Consider the following 24,058-nt stretch of genomic DNA (forward strand, 5'->3'; position numbering starts at 1 on the left):
TAAATGAAGATGATGTCAAATGAGAGATTTTCATTTATTTCTTTACCTACACTAAGCGATTTACACATTCATGTAATCCAGAGTCACAATACCAACGCATGATCACCATATTCATGCAGCTTTTCAATCACACAAGTCACATTCACAAGAAAGTCTTTCACACATCTCACGTTCAACTCTTTTTCCCGAAATATCACGCTGACAAACCGAGTGTAAAAATTGATATTAGCGCAGTTCGAAACCGTTAGAAAATTTTGTAAAAGTCAAATCTGTTCAGCCCCGGTATGATTGGGGCCAGGAGACTTCTTCTTTTACCATTGATCCGCTGCCCTCTATATTTAATAATTATTTACTGATTGTTACTTGAGGATCGCAAAATATACTTTTAAAACAATATTCTCCCAGTGAAATAAATCGTTAACTTTTGATTATTGTAATTACAAAAGAACAAAGTACTCGGTTTTACAAATTTGATCACCCCATCTCAAGACTATGATCAAATGGAATAACAACAACAGCAATTCATGTGAAATGTAATGTATGAAATATAATCGTAGAGTAACAGTAACAAAGAGACAAATGTCACATTCATATTCTACATTAGTTGATGTGAAAATATTACATGAATAGAGAACATCGCTCTAAGAAATTTCATTCAAATTGTAATCATTGGCCAGGGAAAAATAAATGTAAATGAAATTTAAAAGTAAATATCAATTATAAGGATTTCCGAGATGCAGTCTTCTTCTCTTCCTCTTTTGGTCCCGTCATCGCCTGGACTTTGTCATTAATGGCGTGGAGGTACTGAGTCAGATGCAGAATAGTGACAATCTGACTCACGTACTCCCTCAAATCGTCGGTGCCTAGAGTTTTGAGGCGCTGGCTGATACTCAAGTAAACCCGACGAGCAGCCTTGTTGGATAGACGCCCGACAGTCTGTACAGTATGCAGTAATTTATCCTCTTCCAACGAAACCGGAACTGAAATCATACGGGGAGATACAGAAAAAAAGACGTTAAATAAATATAATCGAAACAATATTGGACCGTCGAAGAAACGAAAAGTTATTACTGACACGGAGAGTATGAGACCTTCGGTACACGAATCGTGCTGAAACTTCTATGGAAGTGTTTCTTTTCTCCAAAATACGCAGAGTTTCGAAAAGTAAAGTTCCGATAGAGCAAAATTTCGAAAATTGATCTTTCGTCAAAGCTTGATTTCTTTACGTTAAGTTTCGCCATGAAAAGACTTGGAATTCGGTGGTTTCGGAGCTTTTCTAGTTCGAAATTCAAACTCCACCCCAATCTATGACCCGAACGTCCGATCTTCAAATTGCGAGTAACTATGCAGACGTGCAAAATCACCTGTATCCTCCTCCTCTCTGGAAGCCGGAAAATAATGGTCGATCAACTTGTCGGCAACCGCAGCGGTGCTATCAAATCCCTGAAGCGCCACTGTCCCAATCTGAGTCCCAAGAATGTCGTTCGCCTTGTTCCAGCTTAAGGTCTTCAGGCTCACCGCTTGGGCCGACAAGACGTCGTTGACGTATGAAATCCCAGAGACTGCTGGCTGGACGGTCCTCTTCGCGAGTCCGACAGCGGATTCGAGGATCTAGAAACATCGAAAACGGGATGAAATGTCTCGTTAAAATTATTTGTAAAGAAAAAAGGTAGACTCGAGTTTTTCGTATTTACCAGTTCGGGCTTCTCCTTTACAATTGGAACCTTCTCTTCGATCTTGTCAAGTCCTTTGCACAGCGTCTGGTCAACCAGGTGAATCGAATTCTCAAGCCTTTTCGCAATCGGTGCTGCAATCGGCACCGCCTGGGTCGTCGCGTTGCACAGCGACGCCTCGGCACTCGATAGTGCCCAATACAACAGCTGGTTAGAATCCTTAACTCGAGAGTACGTCGACGCCGACTTGGTCAGCGCAAACTCGACCATTGGCAGCCCCAAAACTCGGTTGAACAATTCCATTTGAGGTAGCTGAACCGTCTCGGACGCCATCGTAAAAGTGCTAATCAGATAATTTGTTTTATCCGTTAACCTGAGACTTGCCAAGAGGTCACATCACACATGCGATTGAAAACATTAGTGTTACGGTGTCGGGTCAGTATCTGTATACACCCTCTGCCATGGCACATAATATTCTAGAAAATATTTACAATATACGACTTATACGTCACGTATTTTAATACGTGTGATTGCGCGTTCACGCCGATCACAGAATTTACGGAGAAAAACAAAGTCTGACTTTCGGATAATCCTCGTCTCGTATCAATAACACTTTCGTTTACGACTCTCGTACAAATTTATAACGAACGTATTCGTTAAAGTATAAAATCCGAGGTGTTCGTGAATCTGCTTCGAAGGATCGTTGCGATTTTGTGAGAAATTGAATTGCTCATTTTTTTCAATTCATCTCTAACATTTCTGCGCGGCAAATAAATAAACGGAGAAATAAACTGGTGTAATAACGATACAGCGGACCGGTAAACTCTGATTTGAAGGAAGGAAAGTTGTTGGCGAGTTGAAATAAAAAAATAAATATAAAAAAAATAAAACGACAAATTTCTAGCCTGATAAAGACCCTTATCCAGTATGTTAAATCACGTAAACTGCATTCTCACATCCATGCAATATCAGTGATTATATTAATATCGAATTAAGGCGGTACGAACCACGTAGCGGTACTTACGTAATGCGATACGCTTTAACGAGGAACACGTGAACAGTATCACGACAGCACGGAGAATACGAGGGGCTCGGCACTCTGTACGTTTATAAGATGGAACGAGCATGCGCGACAACGGATAGAATTTGAATGAGCTAATCAGAGAACAGACCGGGGTGATCCTTTCCAGCGTTTGCGGTCGGTCAACAGTTAACAGGTACAAAGTTCGACTCGTCGGGAAAGACTCGGGGACAATACGTGACCGATGTTATCGTCCTCCACCACAACACGTCGCCGAAGTTGAGTTAGCCAGCGGCGAATCTGTGTTGGAAATAATTTCATTGCTGCGCAACACTCGTATGCGATAGCGGAAACCTAGACACGATTATTCTGTCTGGGCTATTTAAACCCGGAGTACGAGTCTTACAAAACCGAAAAGAGTCGGGTCTCCGACTCCTCGGTTTGGAGGCGAGCCTTGTTATCAGCCGTGAATTCCGATAAACCGTGGACCTTTCAGCCCTTATCAATACTCAGAGATTTATTACGTATTAGACGACATCTCGGCCTTCTTAGATGGTTACAAAGGTCTGGTATTAGAAGCGAGATTCTAAATGATCTTTTTAGAAATTGTCGTGTTTGTTACATGTTCTTGCATCTGGAGTTTGGAAGGTACGGAGTGCAGTTATACCAGTGAAATTTATCTGTAAACAAAATGAAGCAAGGAATTCGATTTGTCAGTTATTAGGATATTATCACGTGTTAATGAACCGCTTATTCGGAACGTTGGGGAATTGGTTTTTGATTCAATGCACGAACGTGATAGAAAGGCGTTCTGCCCGGATCGAGTTTTACAGTCAGCATCGCATTTCACTGTCAGGATACGCCGGATGCGGTTGAATGTGTATTTATATCAGGCAAACTGAAAATGGTATTGGTGTAAATGGATCTCGCTATCTAATGGACAAAGTCTGACGCCTGGATAAATACGTACAGGATTACAGGCATGACAATGTATTGCAACCGTCGTTTTAGCTCGACAATTCGAACCGAAGGATGAGTCAGGCAAATTCTTATCGTAACGATACAAATGTATAAATCCGTCTGTCCCAATTCGTCAAAAAAACAAAATAGAATGTACCAAATAAAAAGTAAATTTCGTGCAAGTATTTATTCTCAGTCCCCAGCGATTTCAATATGCCCATCCATTGTGTGCACACTAATTTTTTCCGCATCTAAACAATATATTTAATTCACAGTTTCCGACAATAGAGTGAAAAGAATGAAGAAAAGTAAAAAAACCAGAACGTGTTGCAGTTTTAAAAACGACGTTTTGACGTCTTGCATTTATTGATTAGAATATGCTCTCGGGATATTTTACTTCGGGTTCGTTATCTACTTTTTACCCCCCTTATATTAGTATCTGCTACGTATCTACGAGCTATTCATACGCGTAGTTGATAAGATTCAAGTGAGTGGAAGCTCGTGTAGCAGAACTTCCACCGCTCGAAGTATCCACAGTCACATCCATCGACAGATTATATAATCGTGAGTCAAAGGAGAAACCGATTATAAAAAAAAGGAGTGTGAACCCTCAGTGATCTATAGCTGTGTGAAAAATTTTCTGTGAAACTAAATTAAAAATCCTGCAATTTCGTCCTTCAAAAATATCCTTGAGTATTATGAACAAATCAGCGCAGCAACATAAAAAGACAAGATAGTAACAGCACTTCGAAATAAACCGGAGGATTTCAGAGAGGACAAGTGTCTCTCCGAAATCCTTGGCGTGAAATTTTTGAATAAAGAAAATTTTCGACAAGGATGAATCTGCAGGTCACGATACTACTCGACACCGTTGGCCAAAACGTCGGTGGTAACGATAACGTGATTGTTGTGATTTTGCTGCCGGTTTTGAGCGTTCACCACCTTTCCAGAATTCGGACGTCCAGCCAAAAATGCTGCGAACTGTTCCTGTCGAACAAAGAAAAGAAATTAGCAGAATGAAACAGGATTATAAAAATCTGTACACGAATCTCTGACTTTCGAATTATACAATCGAGAGTAGAATCATTTAGACCGCGAGTCGTTTGCAGCAATCTTACTTACCAGTGCAATGTTAGTCGTAGAACCGTAAAATTGTAGAAGCCTGAAGATGGCAGCACGGATGACAGAAATCTGAGGGAGAGGGTTGCTGCGGTTGTTGGTAATCGGTAACATCTGAATAACAATAAATGAACGTCCACAATCAGTTCGAAAATATACCAACGGCTTTATCGTACTCTACGAAAATACGATTGATAAGGTAGCTTCGAATTTACGGCTCTGTGTGATAATATGTGTATAAGTCAAACCTTTCACTGAAGGCTCAATGGCTGATTATCGTCAAGCCGATATTAGCCGTGTTTTTTCACCTGCAATTAGCTGAGTGACTCACTTCACACTCAACATTCCGAGACCAGGGAGATCTGAGCCCCTCGGAGTGGTTATGATAATAAAAAACACAGCTTTTTAATCGGAAGTAAATTTTCTAGCATGCTTCATTGACACAGACAGAACAAACGGAAATTAATCATACAGACATGCACGCACAGTAATCCGCTCCGCAAATTTCCCCGAAATATTTTTAATTCAAAGCGTTTTCAACGTCACGATTTACTATTAACGAGTTGTTCCTTCTTTTTTCCTTTCGATTGTTATTTTCGTGTATTTTTCTTTTTTTTATTTGCACTGGAAATTACTAACAAATTGTATCATGGCCGGTTAAACTATGGAATAATCCGAAAATAGACCTACACGATGCTTAGTTATGGTATTTCACCTTGACCGTGGCTTCAACGGCATCTAGAAGCTGATGCGAAGTCCTGACTAAGATTCGAGCGATTCGTCGAGGCGCTCTCGACGCAATTGTCGCTGTTCCGTTAACGAGATGAACGACACGGCGAGCTGATTCCCTGGTCAAAAGAACCAGAAGCTGTTCCAGGGTCGCAGGACGGGCCTGATTTTCGGGTTCAGGAAGACTGAGCGACTTCCACAATTCCCGGGCCTTCTGAAGCGCCAATATTGGGTCAGTTGCGACCTGCAATTTTTCAGTAAGCATATTACGTGTTGTTCTTTTCTCCGTCGGTCACTACCGCCAACAGTTGGGGGTGAAAATCCCGAAAGACCAAAAAGTCGACTGGTCGAAAACCCGAAATTCTCGAATTACAGATTTTAAAACAACGAATGATCAGCGTACCGAAGTTGGGATTTTCGATAAATCACCCAGCAGAATAACTGTTTCCCCGAAAATTCATTTAACCGAACGCTCTCTTATCAAAGAAAAAAGTATTTTCTGAACAGTCGTCATTCCCAATGACCAAATCACAGTATGTGGAGGTACAGAAAAATGAAAGTTCGAAAATTAAAAATTGAGAACGGTTGATACTTCGAACAACCGCGAAACCGATAAAATTAGTTGGAGAAAATCAAAGTTGAGAAGGCGTAAAATTACGATCCGCAAAATGCAGAAGGGCCAGAAAGCCGAAAGGCCGCGATACGGTTGTCACAGTTACGTAGACTTATGTTAGATTTCACCATACACCGACCATCGAATGCTTGTGGCGTTGCAAAGAACATACGTGTTTCTGACGTCGTCCACCCTTTCGGGATTTCGACATATCGAGTCTTTGATCAACGGTTATTTATAAATTCGGATTCGTAGATTTCCGACAAAGGCACGAGTCTGACGTTTGAAAAGTCGACGTTTCGACTCTTCGGTATTTTCGCAATTCAATATTTTACCCTTCGTAATCTCGGTCATTCTCGAAAGAAAAATGTCGGTATAAATTAATTTATACATTTTTACGTTTAATATTTTCGTATTCTCGGTCTTTCTAAATTTTTTTCCGCCGGTAGTTTGGCTTTCAGGATACCGTCCCGTCGCATTTTTGCACCCCACCCCTGCCGATGCCTGCTAAATCGTGGTAACTCACCAACTCCGCGACGTATAGAAGGACGTGAATGCACTCCGTTCCTTGCTCCTTAAGGGCACGAGCCTCTGCGAGGGTGCGACGCGTCAGCCGACGCTGCAGCTTCCTTGAGAAACGGGCCCCGTGATGAATCGTCCTTGCCGTCTTGCTGACCCCCTCGGTCGGGTCGTTGCGGTCCGAAGTGCCTTCAAGCAATCGTAAAATGTCGCGTTGAACAGAATTTCCGCGATCACGTAGCCCTACGACTGTGCTGCTGGTGGCATCCTTACCGTCTGCCGTCTTGTCCGAGGGGTCAGGGGGCAAGTAGCGATCGACGTACTCCTCGGCGACGGTCAGGGCGCCGTCCAGCCTATCCGCAGCACGATTAGCTGCGTTACTGCCCATCTGCTTAACGCTTCCAGCCCGCATCAGCATTGGTTTGACCAATCGTTTGCTCACGAATTGTTTTGTATTGACGTACATCTGCTTGGAATTTCAGAATTTTATCTAACAATAGTATGGTTCACGCGACTCTTTCGCCCCATTACCGTACGTAAGGTAACACTGGTCAACAAAATTTCGTAACACCGAAGGTGCTTGCTAATTTTTAAATACATATATATATATGTACCCTCGTTATATAATCATATTTATTTTCATTCGATCGGGTATAGTTTTTGTGTTACAGATACTAACGGTAAAATGGAATGTTTATCGTGTTGACCTACCTTTTTGTTTGATTCAAGGTGTTTTCTTATTTTCAAATTCCAATTACTTAGTTACAGTGAAAGCACCTTCCTTGTTACATAATTCTGTTAACCAGTGTACCGTAACGATATGAATAATCTCATTTACGTACATAAGAACTGTATTTTTGTAAAAATTAAAAAAATCGTATCACAATAAAACTATTCGTATCTACAACATTCTAATATCAATTCTGTTATACTGAACCTTGTTTCTAACATAACACTCTGAAACGTTTTCACGTTACATACAAAAGGTAAATGTTTGTCGACCAGTGTAATATTTTCTGCGACAGTGCAAAAAAAAAATGAAAAAGACCTTCTACGTCCTACTATTAATAGTTCTTTTTTTCGTACTCCGCTACGAGAAAAAAAAAGTTGCAAACCAGACTTTGACTACGTGAAGTATCGTGAGCACCACCGTGGCAAAGTCTTTTGCACCACGCGTATACGAATATTGTTATCTCGATTGTTATTCGGTATTCATCGCTGCCTGAGACATATTGTACAAAGGACCGCGAATAATGAGTTGGAATCGATCATGAGCTATGCCTCTCTTTATTCATTTTGTTTTATCTTACGAGCTGTGGCGGTAGATTCAACGCCGGCACTCTCTGCTCGACGATGTCTATCCCTTTGCAGAGAAACTGATCGATCGTTGATATCGGTCCATTGAGCACAAGGAGAGCCGGTTTCGCCGAAGCCGTTGCCGCAGCCAGAGATTGCTCGGCAGTATCGAGGCTCCAGTTCACGAGAGAATTCGAACGCTGTGGAGCGAGAATTGCATATATAAATGTGTTTTGTGAAAGGGGAGGGTATCGTTGATACAGAGACGCAGTAATCCGTCTTGCCTATGACTTGACAAAATACCCCGTGATATGAAATTGTCGCAGTTAGAATTTTTACTGCGGCGTGTTGTGTTCGTACTTGGCAGTCGGCGATACTGGTATACAACATATATTTCAAAGAGGGATATTTACGACTTGTGCAACTGGTCAAAGTTCAAAAATGCGTCACGGATTAAATATAGCTTGTAGGAATATTTTAACGCTAACTGTATCATATAAAACGTAAACGTAATACGCGAAAACTGTGAACTCATTAATAATACAGACGCTAGAAGTAGAGTAGAAAATATTAGGCAGGATCCTGTACCTTGATCCTGTGGTAAACGTTTCCGGCTATGTTTATACCGCTTTCGACGATCGGTAGGCTCGATATTTTAATGACCGACTCCAACTGCGATATTTCGGAGTGTCTCCTCCTCACATTTGGCCGGGTCATCCTGCGACACGATAGAAAAATTTGATTCCACGACGATCGAATAGTTGGCGAAAAACGAACGATCCTTACCTGCAGCTCAGAACGCAACTCTGGAATCCAGAAAATACCGCTGAGGCTTCTCCGAGGGTTGATCGTGTCGCACGGACGAGAGACTTGCGTGCAACTGCAGACCGAGGAGACGTCGAGCAGCAGATATCTCTTTGGTTTGACCTCTGACCGTTGCCGATTAAATGGTCCAGCGCTCTAGATGTACGCGCGACGATGACGCCCGAAGGCTCCAGCCACTTGTGCAGGCATGCGAGATTCTCGTTGAACTTGGGAAGGCAACGTCTTCTCCTCTTTGTGTCGATAACTCGTTCGTCGATTACAACCAGCAATCAACGAGAGGTTAAAAGATCCTGAAAATTGTTGTACTCTGCTATCTGCAGCAGGCACATACTGTGCGTATTACATCTGCATGTCCGTTTACTGTTCGTCGATTATCTCTGCCGGTTGGGCTCTAGGTGGTTTTGTTTAAACGGATATCACGAGTTGCGGAGCGGATTCGAGTGGGTGATTTGCCCGATGCAAAAAAACACCCTATCTCTATACTTGAAACGCTCCGTCACTGTCGTTTGCAAACTCGACTGTGAAAAGCATTTGTAAACATGGTCGTTGGGCTGGTAATTCCGAAACGATTAACCGATTGCGCCCTTTGTTTTGGACTTTCTTGTCTAACTTCGGACTCTTGTAATCGGTCGGTGAATCGGAGAAGAGTCGTGAGCAGAATCAATCTCGTTATAAGCATATGGAAAAATATACGCACCATGACGGACTAACGGGGCCGTTTAAAAAAAAAAACGCGAAAGACGGAAGTTATCACCTCCAGACGTTTTAATGACAACACAAAGTCCAGGACGGCGTATTTCTGTGAACAATGTTCTTTACACACGAGCTCATAGATACGTTAATTAATATACTTTATAACATCATCACTATCATTGACGAATAAAATATACGCGTAATATACGTAATCGTACTAATTAGCTCGGAAGATTTTCCTCTAACGATCCACTTAATTTTTCCATTCCTTCCCATATCAGAGATCACAGTCCATTCAGGGACTCGTGTTCCGACAATCTGCAAATACATCCTACCGATACATATGCATATATATATAGGTGTCTCATAATTTCATCCATTTCTGAGACTAGTCGGGATTTTTCGAGACGGTCGCTAAATTTGTAATTTTCTTTCAACGAAAACAAGATGCCCAAAATGCCCTAGAATTTGTTCGTCGCGATACTTTCGGGTGAATACGCGCTAATCTCGCGAATCGCGACCGGAACCGCAAGATATTGGCGGCATTCCTACTTTTCGCGGTGCCATTTAGATACTATAGATAAAGTCCAAAATAATATTCCCCTCGCCTTGGAATGATATCATCCATATCAATAATCAGCGAACCCATTATCGCTGCTTTGTTATACGTATACGTTATCTTTGGCACCTAGTGAACATGAGCGATAATATTGCTAGTCATATTTAAACTGCCAAAGTATTTGGTGTATGGGTTATTTCCTCTGCAAAATTTGGATACGTTGATTAGAAGGTGAGGAGTTTCTAAGAGCATTCTACAAGTGCACAGATAACGGTCAACAGTGCCGTTATAACGGAGTAAATAATAAAATATTGCAAGAAAACGGTGACTTATGACAGATGAAATATGGAATCAGTCAACTTATTGTGACATGCTGTCAAATGCATTCAGTAGAATTAGATTTATAGTTTTTATTCTTGTTTCTCTTCGTATTCTATTCTTTTTTTTCTTCTTCTTTTTTGTTTCATCAATCATTCGCGAGATAAGGAATTTTTAGCAGATTACACTGCGAACAGCAGTGCGTCGGTTGTGCAGATAATTTTTTGATAAGAAACTAAACTGTACCGTAAACTTACAGGTACGTAATACTCGCTAAAAACTGAGTTTGCGAACTTCCATCACTTGGTTTTTTTTCAAGTGAGGTGACGACATATGCGCGACACAAAGTTCTTCCAAAGATCAGTACCAAAAGATCATGGCGGCCGAAGTGTGTCTCGGTCTGCTCATAAGCCTCGCATTCTGCATTGGAACAACTACGGCGTGTGAGTCTTCTTCTTTCTCACTTGATTGTAACGTCACATTTAGTGACGTAAAAATCCAACACGAAACCCGATCGTTAATCTTCGTAATATTCTCGTGTCCACAGCTGACTGGAGCACTCCACCTTTCGTAAGTCCAGACCCCATCGACGATGCGGTTACCTTCTCAGGTTACAGTTCGACTCAGTCTCAGACGAACATTCTGCTGGACGAAGAAGTCAGCTACAATGTAACAATCGCACAGCTCGCTTATACAGGTTACGACCGTTCCCTCGATGGATCCAAACTTGTTTGGTAATGTTACCGAATCACGCAAGGTTGATTTCGATGGTCTTTCGCAGGAACGGACACACCGACCTTGGGGAGATTCGAGAACAGCAAGAGTAACCTGCTCCTAGGAGCCGTCTTCGAACAGGACGCCGAGGGTGTGTGGCAGCTAGTAATCACCGAGGCCCAGGACTACGAAACAGAGGCGATGCAAAACTACAGGTTCTACGTTGTCGCTGGCGACGAAAGCCACAAGATCGCTCTCAACATTCAGAACATCGATGATAACGCTCCCGTTATACAAGCCGACGGCACGAGCTGCTCCGTCGAGGTAACGTCTCAAAATGCAAAATTTACGACGAGGTGATCGCCGATACAGACGCGTCGATATCAGTGACGTCATTTGAGGCCCAACGCGTGATTAGAAATAATTTTCATCCGATATTTTACAGGAGAACTGGAGCGGTACAACTAACTGCTCGTTTCTGGTCACGGATGCCGATGGGTGGATAGACGAAGTCACCTTTGCGATAACCGCGACTGTGAGCTTTCGTTCTTAATTAAGTACCTCGGTTTGTTGCATTTTTCGAATCTCTAACGCAACCCTCGATATTGACGTTTGTTGCAGCCAACAAGTGGTACAGGTATGTTCAGTATGGTGACCGAAGCAATCGCATCGACAACCATGCAGATAAATGCTTACTTGCAAGTTGACGAAGAACTTGACTACGAAACTATCACCATGTACCTGCTGGTTATCGTCGCAGAGGTGATTATCTATCATTTATATTTTTTGCTTCGATCACTATTTCGGGATGCTGTTTCAAATTGTAGAAGAAAATATTTCAATGTGGAAACACCTTCTTCCTGTGATTATTTTCTTAGTTTATTCGCGTGTTTTTATTGATCTGAAACTCGATCAGCTCTTATCCGCTACACCGTCGAATCACGCTACGTTCTGCTGTTGATATTAATTTACCGATGCGTCTAACAATGGACGGGTATTTGAAACCTGAAGCTCTAGTTTTAATCGATTAATTGATCATAGTCTATTTTTACTTTTAGATTGCGGTTGCAGCCGTGTTATTTGTTCACGTTTCAATTTTTCTCCACTATCATTATCGGCTTCGATCAATGATTAATATGTTTAACAGGACGGGGCAGGAAACCAGGGCAGTGCTTCTTACATCGTGCAAGTTATTGATATGCCGGATGAAGCACCGACATGGACGAACATATTCTCTGCGGCAAATATTTATGAGAAATCGACGAATGTGAGTAAAACGGTGATATCTAGATTTGAATTAATCTCGCGGGATTTTTATAAAGACATCACTTTCCACAGTATTTTGAAGTGTCAGCCATTGACGGTGACATCGGAATCAATGCGGATATAAGCTATTCGATCACCACAGCCGACGGTAAGTTTGTTCCAGAAAATTCCACGTTCCGAAATTATTCCCAAGACGGGCAAAACGTTAGATACTCTTTATCCCAGGACAAGAAGAGTACTTTGTGGTGAATTCGACGAGTGGAGAGATCACGATAAATCCAATTGACCGGGATACTTTGGCGACTGAAGTATTCAGGTTTACCATAGTAGCCTACGAAACTCTGGACGAGTCCTCGTCGGTCAATTCCACGATCATCATCATCGTCGAGGATATAAACGATCATACGCCCGAAATTGCACCCGACGAACTATCCATATCAATCCTAGAGGAAACTTATATGACCCTTTCATTCAACGAGTCCATCACAATCACGGACCCAGATCTCGTAAGTTTTGCTTCAAATCAACGGTACCAACTTCAAATTCAACATGTCATTCGTTGATTTCAAACGACTGTACTCGCAACTATGATATTATTATTATTATTATTATTAAGAATTACTATGTTCCTTACAAACTGTTTTCCTGCGACGTTTTCATCTATCAGCGAGCTTTTTGTACAGGCTGAAAACGCTCAGTTTACCGTAGCGCTGACAGATGAGTCAGAGGTTGGATGGAGTTCGGCATTTTTGATCATACCAACGAGTGGGTACCAATCCGGTGTTTTCACCATATCTGTGTCAAATTCATCCGCGTTAGATTACGAGGATGAAGACTGGAGGAGCATGACTCTTCAGGTAGGACGCAGCTAATTTCCTGTTATTTATTAACAAAGAAAATAGTCTATACACGCACAAATTTTAACAGATCGTCGCTACGGAAGTGGCAAACACTTCTCACATTGGTGTAAGAAACGTAACTATCGAGCTGATAAATTGGAACGACGAATACCCGATATTTGAAGATTCCGAAATGTCGGTAGAAGTTGCCGAAGACGTCGAAATGGGTTACTACATAGCCAGTATGCTTGCGACCGATCGCGACGTCGATGATAACGTTACGTTAGTATCCGAATGATTACGTATTAACAATTTTAATCAACAACTGGTTAAGCTCGAACAAATCTCATGACGAAATTTTGTAAATTCCACAATGAAACAGACACGCGATTGTATCCCAGCGGACCTTGACCATCGACGCGGTAACAGGGAACATCACAACAGCCCAGGACGCAGCTTTGGATTACGAAACTATCCCCATCGTTATTGTCCAGGTCACAGCGACCGACCTTGGGAGTCACGTTGCTTATGCCACCCTTACGATAAATGTAATTGACGTGAACGACGTACCGCCAACGCTTACCATGGTACGTGGTCTGTGGTGCTTGTTACCAGCTTCAATCCATCAATTTCGCAATAATTAATTCTTTTCCACAATCAGCCAAGGACCAACCCGACAATATACGAGGAAGGGGATACCGGGGAAGAGGTGAACACAACGATCACCGCGACGGATGTCGACACTGACGCCTATCTCGTCTTCAGTATTGACTGGGACAGCTCGTACGCCTATAAGAGTGGCGTTATCGTTGACGAAGACGTTTACACGGGGTGCGTGCTTTAGTATATTGTAAATAATGAATTAATTGTAGCGGGAATTTTTACGGCATAAAATTTATAGGACCTTGGAAATTGAGACCTCTTATCCAGAAAACAGCACCCTGTATGCCGAGGCGACGTTGGTGGTGGCCGGTAGACTAGACTACGAACAGTTTGACGTCATGTACCTCACGATTATCGTCACCGACGAGACGACGGTCCATAACGACAATTACACCACTGGTAAGCCGATCATCTACGAGTTTTGCATCTCCGCTCCCCTCTTTGTAGTCGGATTCCTGATTAACAAGACTCTAACCTTTGTAGCGTTGCTAACCCTCCGCATCCTCGATATAAACGATAACGCTCCGATATTTGACGATTATACCGCGATGAGTGTTACTGAGAACCAGGTGACTAACACGCTGATTGGTAACGTTTATGCAACGGATGCTGATGGCTCTGGATACAACACTGTTACGTATTATATCGTGTAAGTCTTACCACTCCCACGAGTGGGGTCTTCGAAGAAAGCTTCAGGTGACACGACGATGTTTCAACGTTTACGCGAATGTCAAAAGGAAATCGATTAACTGATTTTATAACTTACCACCACAGGCCGGCAAACGATACCGCTGAAGATCTTGTCTGGATAAATTCTACCACTGGAGTGATAAGGGTAGATACGGATGGTGCCATCGATGCCGAGACCTACGAATATTTGTATTTCACTGTTTACGCATCCGACAGCCTTTACAACACTTCTCTGGACGTGAGTTGGTGACGATTTAATCGGTACTCGACTATCGCGGTATTTAATTTCTCTAATGCTTTTGTAATACGGTTTCAGATCGAAATATACGTGACAGATTTGAACGATGAGACACCTTATTTGAACACTGACGAGTACAATAGCACGGTATATTTGAGGGAAAAATCGGAGAGTGAAACTGAGATAATGACTGTTTTTGCCGGAGATGACGACAGAACATGTGAGTTTGAAATTCTCGCACATTAAATGTGGAATACTTCGAGAATGGACACTTGATAATTATTCCTCGTTCGGGAATTGTTACAGCTCCATACAACAATGTATCCTACCTGATCAACAGTGATTACAGTTCCCTATTGCAGTACTTCAGTATGGGGAAATACACCGGCCTCCTAGAGGTGTCATTGTCTGATGGATACGAACTCGATCGCGACTTTGGAACCTCGAATTTCACGGTCTATTTGGTTCTCAGAGATAACTACTTGGACGAGGACGTGATATGTGCGTACAGAACAGCCTACATGTGACTCCTATTTTCCAGTTATTTCGTCATAATTTTTTGACATTTAATTAACTGCAATTTAGGGAATTCTAACTCAATAACGACAAGCGTCAACGTTATCCTTACGGATATCAATGATCAAATCCCGGAACTTCCTGACTTGTCTGATCCCGCGGCAACCGTTTCAGAAAGTACCGAGGCTGTAAGTCTATTTTTCATGTCACACTGTAGTACAAATTTTCGATTACTTCCACAGAATTATACTTTAACGCAGTATTGTAAACACTTTTAGGGCACTCTCGTTCTGACCGTAGTAGCCGAGGATTACGACGAACCAAATACGGATAATTCGAGAGTATTTTATGAGATACTCAGTGTCACGCCTGAAGATAATTCCACAGTGTTGGACGATGATTGCGCCGTACCGTTCATGGTTGAGACTCAAAATCAGACAACTGCGTTGATATATGCGAACTGCAGTTTGAAAGGCTACTATGGTACCTGGGCTGTTGAATTATACGTAGGTTGAAAGATAATAGAATAAATTTGCACCCTTCAATGCATTTCGATTGGATAGATCACCCGCAGTCGGCAATAACTGGTTAAAATAATAATTTCCGATTACAGGCCGAGGATTTAGGAACTGATCCTTCCTCGCAAAACGATACCAGAACGTACAACATTTACATCGAGGACTACAACTACAACGACCCAGTTATAACTTACCCGACTGCCAACAAAAGCATTCGACTCAGCCGGGTACGTATTCGATTGCTGTTGAAACACTACAGTTTCATAGTAATATAAATAAGTAACGACTTTTCCTTTTCACAATACCAGACTCAAACGGCAAATTCACAACTGTATTCATACGACCTCAGTTATCTGAGTGACTTCACGGCCACTGATGAAGATAGTGGTCTCAGTGGTACCGTCACCTTTGCTCTCACCGGCTCGGGTAACGATTATTTTTCAATTTTTCTTACGCTGGCGATAAACGTACTACCATATGCATAAATTTTAAATCACGTTACAGACACTGCCATTGAATACTTCACTCTTGTATCAACTGGCACTTATACCGCTCAGCTTCAGCTTTTAACGGTACCAACCGATCTCGAGGATAATTACACTTACGAGGTATGCCAAGATAAAATGATGCCTGCACTATCAAGATATGATGAGTAATTTTGTGCGTCGCGTCTTACCGATTTATAGATCGAGATATCTGTCACTGATGGTGGAACTCCGAATCGTACAACGACACAAACCAACACGGTAATCTTCATTTCAACGGAAGGCCCCGAGTTTTCTGAAAACGATTGGACCGTCTGGTTCAAAGAGAATACTACTGGCGTGGGAACTTCGGTCACTATACCGGAAGCTACGGATATGGTAAACATCGATGCGGACGAAGAAGACTTGGTCACCATCTACTACTACTTCACTAGCGAAGGTGACGATTCAGTGTCAATACCGAAGTGAGACCGCCAAACACTCTCACGACAATATTTCCTTCCGATTTACAGACGGTGACATGTCGTATTTCAACTTGGATTCGGAAACAAGGAACATGACCTTGACCACCGCGTTGGATAGGGAAGAACAGGAAACTCTTTCACTGTTTGTCGTTGCGACAACAAGCAGCGAAGGAGTTCCCGAAAGTCCACGTGAGGCTGCCACGTTAAACATCACCGTGATAGTGAGTCTTAAGGGATCCGAATTTTAATCTGATCCACGAAGATGTTATTCAATTTGTCTTCTCGTTTTTTTTTTTTTTTTTTCTTCTTCTTTGTACATTTTAGGTGGTCGATGTGAACGACAATCCTCCCACTTTTGAAAGCAGCGCTTATTACGGTGGTGTTTCACCGGAAGACGAGGTCGACAAAGTGATTCTTACCGTCGTGGTAGGTGATGAGGAATTGATTTTTACATTTTTCGGGATTGATTTTCACTTCGATTTTTCGATCAGGCCACCGATCCCGATCTGAACGAAACGCTGACCTACTACATGGACGACGATTCCATGAGTTATTCAGATGACTCGATTTCCTCCATCACCGATCCATTCATTCTAGACAGTGAAACCGGCGAACTGACGCTCCAGTTTGTTCCGTTGTCCACCATGGCTGGGTACTTCGACTTTACTGTCACTGTTCATGACGCAGGTATTCGTTGACCATCGTTGAACAAACATGGAAGCGAAGTGCGCCATTCCTTTCAATCGATATTGTTATTACTGTTCCAGTCAATAATACCGATACCGCAAATATCAAAGTTTACGTGATCGCGGAGAGCAACCGAGTCGAATTCACCTTCCAAAACACGGTTACCGAACTGACCGAGGAAACGGCCTTCGTAAGTTTGTTATCTTCGTGTATCCGGTTGACAGTATTATTCTCATTCGTTGAAACATCTCGTTTCAGGTGATATCGTCGTTCACCGACGCGTTCGGATACATATGCAACATCGACTACGTGACGAAAGCTCTTGACGATGACGAGGTCACTAGTCTGGACAACGAAACAGTCGTTACCACCCACTTTATAAACGAGGACACCAATCTACCGGTCACGAGCGACGTTATCATCCTGTGAGTATCCGTGATTTATCTACTATGCATACCGGAGCGGATGGAATGAGTTTCAGAAACCTAGGATTCTTGCCTTTTCAGCGCGTCGAATGATCTCCAAACCATCACCAACCTGAAGGTCACCCTACTCACCAGATCGCTGATCCTGATCGACGTGCCTTCCAGCAGCTCCAGCACCACTGACACCGTCGAGTACATCATTCAATCAGTCCTCATAGTCCTCTGCGTCCTTCTATTCGTATGCTGCATAGCTCTTCTCACGGCCTACATCATCAAGACGAAACAGTTAGTAAAGAAACGACTTGTAAGCGACAGGTGATCCATCTTCATCGTGTCATAAATTTATCCCAATTTCAGGCTGACCGACCGGCTCGACAAACTGGCTGTTACTAACTTCGGCTCGCAGAATTCGGGATTGAACAAGATCGGAGCTGTTCCAATGACGAATAAGTTTGCTTTAGAAGGTTCGAATCCCATGTGGAATACTCAGGAAAAAATGCCCGAGGACAGGATCAGGTAGGATATAATATTACCGGAATAATTGATCGAACTGAACACCGAACGTGAAACTAATTTTTTATTCATTTTCTAATCACAGCCAGTACAGCAACGATTCGGACTTGATCGGGATTGAAAATCATCCGAATTTCTCATACTCCAACAACGGATTTTCAGGGGAAAACGCATGGTCCGAGGGACCGCGGGTAATTAATTGATTCGTTCGGAGAACTCGGTGTGACTTTCGATGCGTTTCTAACTTTACCAATTTTCCATCGTTCTCCGTTTCAGGAAAGTGTCAACCCGGTAATGAATCAATTTGAGGCGAGGTCGGATAATCGAATGCCGATGTTTCTGCAGCAGAACAGAAACGTCCCCACGACGGAGCTGTGATAGTATAAGTAATACCCGATGTATGTACATACGATGCATTGATATAAAAAAATAACGTACATCTAAGAGGTGAAAGATTCGGGGATAATGATAATGTTACCTACGGACCTAATAATAGACCTTTATCGTCCTGGTAATAAATAATTAGAACATTCGGATGAAGTATAATACTCTCCCCCATAAAAGTCAATACAACTCTTTTTGTAGTCATTGTAGTTAAAACATTACGGAGTTGGTGAGCACTGGATATTCGTAAAGTGATACATGTATAAGTTACTTGAATACAAAGTAAAAGTAAATTCGTAAGACATAATTGTAAATATTGTTAATTTTGAAGCGATGTAAATATTATACACAATATTATTACTATATACCTGCTTTTGTTTTTTCTTAATAAGATTAAATACCCGCGATTAAAATCATATATACATATACGTATGATTACTTAACGGTGATAAGAAAAGCTGGTTGTTAAATTCAGGCGGGTTGAAAATGAGCGAGAACGCGAGTTTTTTTTTCTTTTTCTTTCACTTTTTTTTTTGTTTCTTTTTCTTTCGTTTTATGTATATAATTATTTATATCATCAATTATAATGAATATATAGTTATGTACAATATTGAATCTCATTCTTTAACAATAACATCAACAACATGATTAAACAACGTTCCTCATTGGTACACAAATTGTAAATGTACAGATAAAAAAGCATTAGATGAGGTCAATGAGGCATTGAAGGTGGCAAGCACGCCGCGTGCCTTAATTGTAATTCTTTTTTTTTCGCATTTTTTTCATCTTCGTTTTTTTTTTTTAGTTTTTTTCTTTTTTATACATTATTTAATACAGTGACCATAATTATTTATATCCAAATCATTTGTTTTTTTTTTTTTTTTCTTTTCCAGTTTTGTTTGTTTGTTTTTAGATACATACGTCATACATACAGGCAAAATGCACCACGAGCTCATAATACACGAGAATGTGAACAAAGATGCGATGAACTTGATTTGAATCGGTGCATGAAATATAATTATCATTAGTATGACATTATTTAATGTTATTATTATTATCGTTATCGTTATCATTATTAATCATTATTCATTATTCTTAGTGTTCTTATTATTATTAATATTATTAAGAGAGTGCGCGAATAAATTATGTACCTCACAACAAGCCAATAAAACTTCACTTTCCTTTTCCCGTGTATCAATTGAATCGGATTATTAGTATCTGCAATGGCGACCTCATCCTCCATTGAATAATTCTCAAGAGATTATATTAAAGCATAGGTGGAATCAACAAGGATCTCTTCGCGTTAGTGTGAATACGTGAAAAGTTGTTTGCTTGTTTTTTTTTTTTCTTTTTTAATTTATTTCAAACGACATCTTATACTTTCCATACCACGGGTGAGTTATTTATGCAATTGGCAATAAAACCAAATAACGAAGTGAGAAGCGAACGTATCAAGTATAAGGTCAATTTATAGTGCCTGAAAATCAATGCCCGACACGTTTCACGGTTAGACGTGACTTGTTTTGGCTGGTTGTAAGATACAAAATTGTTCATTTGTAAAATACTAGAACCACATGTCATTGGAAATTCAATGTTAACGATTTGTGTACGTAACACTAATGCGTATGAGGTGATATAATTCGATTAAGATAGGGAAAAAACAATATATATATATGTAGCTATCATCTATAAAATAGACAATTTATTTGGATCACGTGTTTACTCTAATTTCTTTTTTTTTTTTTTTTACATATTCATCACGACGTATCACTTGTGGAAAAAAGGTGAAACAACGTTTCGCGACCTGCGTTTATACACGAATAAAGAATTGTTGAAAAATTCTACTAACGTAATACATGTGCTGAATAAAAAGAAATAGAATAAGAATAAGAAGAAAACAAAGACAAGCGCTCCGCTCTGTCCATTGCACGGATATATTTAACCAGGTATCACATTAATAATAATTAACGTCATACATATCTCGCAAAGTTTAGCATCGCTTATTTTTCCCTTGTCTTAATGAAACCATATCGTTATGTGAAATTGTACATACATACATACATAATGATAATATGAACTGCAGTGGCAGTGAACAGTGCACGTGAATATTATAATTGCGGCGGCAGCAGCGGTAGCATTCAGCAACGACAGCGGCAGCAGCAACAGCGCAGTTATACACGTTAATACACGTTATACATAATATACGAACACGGCAGCATCTACCACAGCTAGTTGTCTTTTAATCGAAATGGATTTCATTTAATTAATTGTTTAAATCGTTTATTTTTTTTCTTTTCCTTTTTTTTGTTTTTTTATTTTTTTGTTTTTTTTTTTATTTTTACCCAAGGTTCTCGTATTTTTTGTTTTTTTTTCGCTCCCCCTCGTCTTTTCTTCCTCCTTGTTCATTCGTATTCGCAACTTATCTTTCTTTCCTCCTCTTCGCATCGTCGAGTTATTTTTTCAACTTGTTTTTTTTTTTTTTTTTCTTTTTAGAACAGCAACGCAACGGAGGGTTAAATTTTCTTCATATCCTCACACGCACACGCACGCACGCACTCGCACACGCAATCTTTCTATCGTTGATTCCATCATTCATTTCGGGCGCCGTTTGCGATAAACAAGCGAGCTTTTTGAACTTCGCCGAGCGCCTAATACGTTTTACAATTAGGTATATATTTATAAGTTTGGCAGATATATACGTACGTATTCGCTATACGTGTATATACATTTAAACAAACGCACGCATACGCATTTACATATGTAATTTGTTATTTACTTGTGTGTTACATATTGTGTACACGTATTTGTAATACGTACGTATAGTCGAACCGTTCGCGATATTTTTTACGAGGAAAAAAAAAATATACATACGCGTATAATATACAATATATTATTATAAAAGAGAAGTATGTCGTCGATGAGGATTTTGTTTTGTTCTTTTTTTTTTCTTTTTCCTTCCGTTTTCTTCTCTCTTTTCTGCGGGTGATGACTAGTTACAATATTACATATCGATTTACTAAAAATTGTGTGGAAAAGGGGTTTTTTTTTTTTTTTTCGTTTTCTTTATATATATATAATAATAATAATAATATCGTATAATTTGTTTTTCACATCTCCTGTACAAAGTTCTTCAATTTCTGATAGTTTTGTTTTTTTTTTGTTTTGTTTTCATTTGTTCATTAGTTTTTATTTTATTTAATTTTCTTCATTTATTTAGTTTTAGTCGTAAACAAGACACACGAGGTAAGATTGCATTTAGTCCCGCACTTGAGTTCACTTCTTATTAAACATGTAATATAATATAATGCATGTGTGTGTGTAATTATATAACTTCGCAATGCTTGTGGCACATCGTATATATATATATATTTAAATTTTATTTTATTCTTCTTTATTTTCCCATTCAAATTCTTTGTATTCTTCTTTTTCTCTCCTACTTATCATTTATTTACCCACGGTTATTGCATACGCCGCTGCGGACTGTGTATGCGTGTGTAATACTCCACACGTAGTATCTTGAAATTTTCTGGTTTCGCTGCAATAACTCATATTATATAAACTCGTTTCACTGCACGCTGTTATTTCATAATTATTACGGCAATTCACTCGATCTCCGAATCACGAGAGAAGGGATTACCGATAATCGGCGATTAAGAACGGAACGAAAGAAGAACGCAACAAAAGACAAACAAAAAAAACAAAAATACAACCGAAAGTTGATTTGAAAAAATATAAACAACATTTTTACATTAATTTTCAGTCTCGACAATTGTGCATGCGTACTGCAAATATACATGTATATGTACGTACACATCATTACGTAGCTTGTCGAAATAAAATAGTTGCAATTCATCAACATATATTATATATATACCTGTATAATCTGTTGTAATAATTTTAGCACGGTCTCAGATCTGCCCGTAAATTGCCGATAATTTTATGTTTTATCTACATAATAATTAAAGTATTATAATCATTCTATACACTATTCAATACCTAACTTTCAAATTGTCTTTCTTTCCTTCCTTTTCTTTAATTTTTTATCACGTTGCTTTGCTTCTTCGTTTTCTTTCTCACTGTTCCATTTTTATCTCTTTTTTTTTTTTTTTTTCTACCGCCACCGGGTATTATCAGTGCAGACACGCGGTTGCAGGTTGTAGCGTTCTACTTAAGAACCAATTCCTCATAGCATCACCACCTTCGTTAGGGTAATTTAAACTAGATAATTTCTTTCTTTGTTCGTTTTTTTTTTTTTTTTAAATTTTTTTTTTTTAAATCATAAATCATTATTATTATTATCATTATTACTTTTATTCTTCTTCCGGTTACTCCCTTTTTTCCCTCCTCTATATTTCTTGCTCTTATCGGTTCTCTTTTTGTTTTTCATACACTGTCCAAGTCAACTCATTGTCACATTTTTCACCCATTATTATAACTGCTATTATTATTATTATTTAGTATTATCAATATTAATAATATCATTATTATTACTGTACAGCTGTCCTTAGAATCTCGATATTTTTGCGAGACACTTCGCAGCGTGTAGCAGCCCTCGGACCGGAAATACTTTGCCAATTATTCTTCCCCTTCATTTCTCCGTAAATAATAACAAGTAGAAAAATGAAAATGACAGGGAGAAAAACGCGAGTACTTAGCGATGACGATAGAAAATAAAAAACCGTTCAACGTTGATTTCTGTCTGCGCTAACGGGGGAAAGGGGGGGGGGATGACGTGAAAAGAAAAACACTTCTTTTGCGTGACAAGAGAAAATTTTGAGAAAGTAGGTACATACGGTAATAGATGTAGGTATTTTTTGCGCGAGAAAACCAGCTCCGCTTTTGTAACGTTTCAAAGGAATGAGAACGAAAAAATAAATTAATAAATAAATAAAATTATCTTTTTCGTCTGCGTCTTTTTCGTTTTTTGATGTAGGTGTGTGTGTGTTCTTTTTTTTCCTCTAATTAAACGTTTTTTTCTTTATCAAGTTTTTCAATCATCATCGATGCATGAGAAACACCCTAAAGCATGGTGAAAACTTAAGACAAATCTAAATATATAAATATATATATATGTACATATGTATATATGTATATACGTATATATGTATATACATGAAATAACGGGGAAGATTTCGACGCGATTTCAACCAGTTTCATTTAGATGTAGGAGTAAGGTCCGTCGGTGAGGGCGCTACACAGCAACAGTCAGGAGGCGTCATCTTTCCCTCGGGCTCCTCTGCTCGGTCTGTACTCCAGACCCGGGTCGAACTGCATTAGAACGAATACCTGCGCGAAAATTGTATTTGAATTTTTACCACCTCAACCAGAGGA

General features: G+C 40.1%; 4 protein-coding genes across 12 annotated transcripts in view; 1 reads left to right on the forward strand and 3 right to left on the reverse strand.

Moving 5' to 3' along the window:
- Positions 1-521: 521 nt before the first annotated feature.
- On the reverse strand, positions 522-3,667 carry LOC124216633 (lipid storage droplets surface-binding protein 2-like). The gene is made up of 4 exons (XM_046621399.1): positions 2,698-3,667; positions 1,695-2,016; positions 1,365-1,611; positions 522-980 (listed from the first exon to the last, which is right to left on the reverse strand). Exons 2-4 carry the CDS (start codon positions 2,004-2,006, stop codon positions 718-720), a joined length of 822 nt encoding a protein of 273 aa, XP_046477355.1. The 5' UTR covers positions 2,007-2,016; positions 2,698-3,667; the 3' UTR covers positions 522-717.
- Positions 3,668-3,981: 314 nt separating this feature from the next.
- Positions 3,982-9,023, reverse strand: LOC124216632 (lipid storage droplet-1). 5 transcript variants are annotated; one of them, XM_046621395.2, is made up of 8 exons: positions 8,717-8,965; positions 8,519-8,648; positions 7,945-8,130; positions 6,908-7,103; positions 6,642-6,823; positions 5,489-5,746; positions 4,777-4,887; positions 3,982-4,641 (listed from the first exon to the last, which is right to left on the reverse strand). In XM_046621395.2, the coding sequence occupies exons 2-8, from the start codon at positions 8,645-8,647 to the stop codon at positions 4,513-4,515; spliced, it is 1,191 nt and encodes a 396-aa protein (XP_046477351.1). In that variant the 5' UTR covers position 8,648; positions 8,717-8,965; the 3' UTR covers positions 3,982-4,512. The 5 variants fall into 5 exon arrangements, with proteins under 5 accessions (XP_046477351.1, XP_046477352.1, XP_046477354.1 ...); XM_046621396.2 differs by having other exon boundaries at positions 6,908-7,100; positions 8,717-8,958; XM_046621398.1 differs by having other exon boundaries at positions 6,642-7,103; positions 8,717-9,023.
- A 1,119-nt stretch (positions 9,024-10,142) lies between these two features.
- Positions 10,143-19,098, forward strand: LOC124216628 (cadherin-AgCad1-like). 2 transcript variants are annotated; one of them, XM_046621334.2, is made up of 33 exons: positions 10,143-10,238; positions 10,585-10,768; positions 10,873-11,022; positions 11,107-11,363; positions 11,485-11,574; positions 11,661-11,801; positions 12,187-12,306; positions 12,378-12,453; positions 12,531-12,811; positions 12,989-13,162; positions 13,233-13,426; positions 13,527-13,731; positions 13,806-13,975; positions 14,046-14,206; positions 14,291-14,456; positions 14,582-14,735; positions 14,814-14,955; positions 15,042-15,236; positions 15,321-15,439; positions 15,530-15,757; positions 15,865-15,996; positions 16,078-16,195; positions 16,274-16,377; positions 16,456-16,693; positions 16,767-16,939; positions 17,043-17,144; positions 17,210-17,405; positions 17,486-17,595; positions 17,664-17,830; positions 17,912-18,115; positions 18,188-18,346; positions 18,429-18,534; positions 18,620-19,098. In XM_046621334.2, the coding sequence occupies exons 2-33, from the start codon at positions 10,702-10,704 to the stop codon at positions 18,719-18,721; spliced, it is 5,001 nt and encodes a 1,666-aa protein (XP_046477290.1). In that variant the 5' UTR covers positions 10,143-10,238; positions 10,585-10,701; the 3' UTR covers positions 18,722-19,098. The 2 variants fall into 2 exon arrangements, with proteins under 2 accessions (XP_046477290.1, XP_046477292.1); XM_046621336.2 differs by having other exon boundaries at positions 10,645-10,768.
- A 2,081-nt stretch (positions 19,099-21,179) lies between these two features.
- Positions 21,180-24,058, reverse strand: part of slo (calcium-activated potassium channel slo) — a 113,305-nt gene continuing 110,426 nt past the window's right edge. For all 4 annotated transcript variants that reach the window (XM_069135607.1, XM_069135606.1, XM_069135605.1 and 1 more), the window contains one exon: positions 21,180-24,013. In XM_069135607.1, coding sequence (XP_068991708.1) covers positions 23,933-24,013 — 81 coding nt within the window. In that variant the 3' untranslated portion in view covers positions 21,180-23,932. The remainder of the gene's footprint in view (positions 24,014-24,058) is intronic.

This window comes from Neodiprion pinetum, chromosome 4 (assembly GCF_021155775.2).
Source record: "Neodiprion pinetum isolate iyNeoPine1 chromosome 4, iyNeoPine1.2, whole genome shotgun sequence".
NCBI lineage: Eukaryota > Metazoa > Arthropoda > Insecta > Hymenoptera > Diprionidae > Neodiprion > Neodiprion pinetum.